The following is a 2,512-nucleotide window of genomic DNA, read 5'->3' on the forward strand; positions in this document are numbered from 1 at the left end:
TCCCTGCTGGGCCGGAGTTACTTTCCCTGCCTCCTCAACTCTCAGCGGCCAGAAAGCTTCTCTAACAGCTGCCAAAACCGAAAGGCTTTTGAATCTCTACTACGACGTCCCTTCTCAGTTTGCAAAGGTTTACGTAGGTTAGAAGAGCCTTCGGCTGGCACACAGGCGGTCCTCAGCTTACGACCGTAATGGAGCCTGCCGGTTAGGTCGTTAAGTTAGGACGCTTGTAAGGTAACCAACCTGATTGACGCCATCTTTTTTTTCAGGTTGTTAAGTGGCCGCTGGAGTCGTTAAGCGGATGCCATCGGACTTGCAATCTTTCGTTTAGCGACCGTTCCAAGTTACGACGGCGCCGAAAGATGTGACTTAGGACGCTTTTTTTTCACACTTGCGACCGTCGGGGTCACGTGATCAAAAGTTGGACGCTTGGCAACCGACTCGTATGTAGGACGGTCGCCATGTCCTGGGGGGGGGGTCACATGATCCCCTTTTGCGACCGTCTGACAAGCCAAGTCCATGGGGGAAGCCGGATCCACTTAACAACCGTGTTACTAACTGAACCGCTGCAGTGATTCACTTAATGACCATGGCCAGGAAAAGGGGGCAAACAGACGGTGAGAAATGTGAATTGGTTGCCAAGCGTGTCAAACTTTTGAACGTGCTGCAACGGTCAGGGCGAAAAACGGTCGTAAGCTGCTTTGGTCAGCGTCGTAAATCGAGGACCTCGAATGGATGGTTTTCGGCTTACAGATCGAACACTTACAGGGTGTTCCTCTCATTGCCTCTTCAAACGTGACTCGTGTGTAAGGCTTGCTGTAGTCCACTTCCAGCTCATCGGAAAATGGGGCCGGCTCTCGCAATCCCTGGGTTTAAAAAAAATAAAAATAAAAATCAGAAAAAGGACGTGTTTATTCAACGTGTTTATTAGGAAAAGAGGCATCAGTGCAGGAATTATATAATTATTGTAGCCTATGTTAGTGCGAAGATTAGCCCTGGAGAAATTTATTTTATAGCAATGTTTCTGAAGCTTGCCAAGTTTAAGACGTGTGGACTTCAACTCCCAGAATTCCCCAGCCCGCATAGTAATATAAGAAAATAAATATACATAAAATAAAAAGAAGTAAAATAAAAAGAAATTTAAATAAATAAAATAAAGCAAAGTGAAATAAAAATTAAAATGAAATAAAAAATAAAATGAAATAAAAAATAAGCAATAAAATAAAAAGAAATTAAAATAAAGCAAAGCAAAACAAAAATAATAAATAAAAGTTAAAATGAAATAAAAAATAAAATAAAAAATAAGCAAAATAAAATAAAAAAGAAGTAAAATAAAAAGAAATTAAAATAAAGCAAAGTAAAGCAAAAATAATAAATACGTTAAAATGAAATAAAAAGTAAAATGAAAAACAAGCAAAATAAAATAAAATAAAGAGTAAGTAAAATAAAAAGAAATTAAAATAAAGCAAAATAAAACAAAATAATAAATAAAAGTTAAAATGAAATAAAAAATAATCAAAATAAAGTAAAATAAAAAATAAGTAAAATAAAAAGAAATTAAAGTAAAGCAAGGTAAAACAAAAATAAATAAGTTAAAATGAAATAAAAATAAAATGAAATAAAAAATAATCAAAATAAAGTAAAATAAAAAATAAGTAAAATAAAAAGAAATTAAAACAGAGCAAAGTAAAAGAAAAATAATAAATAGAAGCTAAAATGAAATTAAAAAAATAAAATTAAAAATAAGCAAAATAAAATAAAAAAGAAAAAAAAGAAATTAAAAGAAAACAAAGTAAAAAAATAATAAATAAAAGTTAAAATCAAAATAAAATAAAAAATAAGCAAAACAAAACAAAAAATTAGTAAAATAAAAACAATAAATAAAAATAAAAATAAAAAAAAGAAATAAAAGAAAACAAAACAAAATGGGTCATTTGTGTCAACTGAGATGACCATAAGAAAAACAGACTGCAGTTAACAAGGGTGATTTTTTCCCCAGGAGAAAAACAGCGATTGAGTCACCCTAGAGAAGCGTCTTTCAATCTCAAGCCTCTTGAAAGGGGCTGGACTTCAACTCCCAGAATCCCCCAGTCAGCCATGATGGCTGGAGAATTCTGGGGATGGAAGTCCGCCCACTTTCTAGGCCTTCGGGGAGTTGAAGCCCACCCACCATCCCTTCTCCCAGCCCAGGGGTAGGCCACCTTGGCTCTTTTATGACTCGTGGACTTCAACTCCCAGAATTCCTGAGCCAGCATGGGAGAACTGTGGCCCCCTTCATGACTTGCGGACTTGAACTCCCAGAATTCCTCAGCCAGCATGGGGGAACTATGGCCCCTTCATGACTTGCGGACTTCAACTCCCAGAATTCCTCAGCCAGCATGGGGGAACTATGGCCCCTTCATGACTCCTGGACTTCAAGTCCCAGAATTCCTCAGCCAGCATGGGAGAACTGTGGCCCCCTTCATGACTCCTGGACTTCAAGTCCCAGAATTCCTCAGCCAGCATGGGAGAACTG

The 2,512-nt window shown here is 37.2% G+C and overlaps 1 protein-coding gene across 1 annotated transcript in view; it reads right to left on the minus strand.

Moving 5' to 3' along the window:
* The window catches only part of LOC107300666 (choline-phosphate cytidylyltransferase A-like), a gene marked incomplete at its 3' end in the record, with an annotated part of 10,320 nt that overhangs the window by 6,158 nt on the left and 1,650 nt on the right, over positions 1 to 2,512 (minus strand). Inside the window, exon 2 of the mRNA XM_015829973.1 lies at positions 764 to 863. Within this exon, the coding sequence (XP_015685459.1) occupies positions 764 to 863 (100 nt within the window). The remainder of the gene's footprint in view (positions 1 to 763; positions 864 to 2,512) is intronic.

The sequence above is a fragment of the Protobothrops mucrosquamatus genome, unplaced genomic scaffold, assembly GCF_001527695.2.
Source record: "Protobothrops mucrosquamatus isolate PMUCROS unplaced genomic scaffold, P.Mucros_1.0 scaffold7893, whole genome shotgun sequence".
NCBI lineage: Eukaryota > Metazoa > Chordata > Lepidosauria > Squamata > Viperidae > Protobothrops > Protobothrops mucrosquamatus.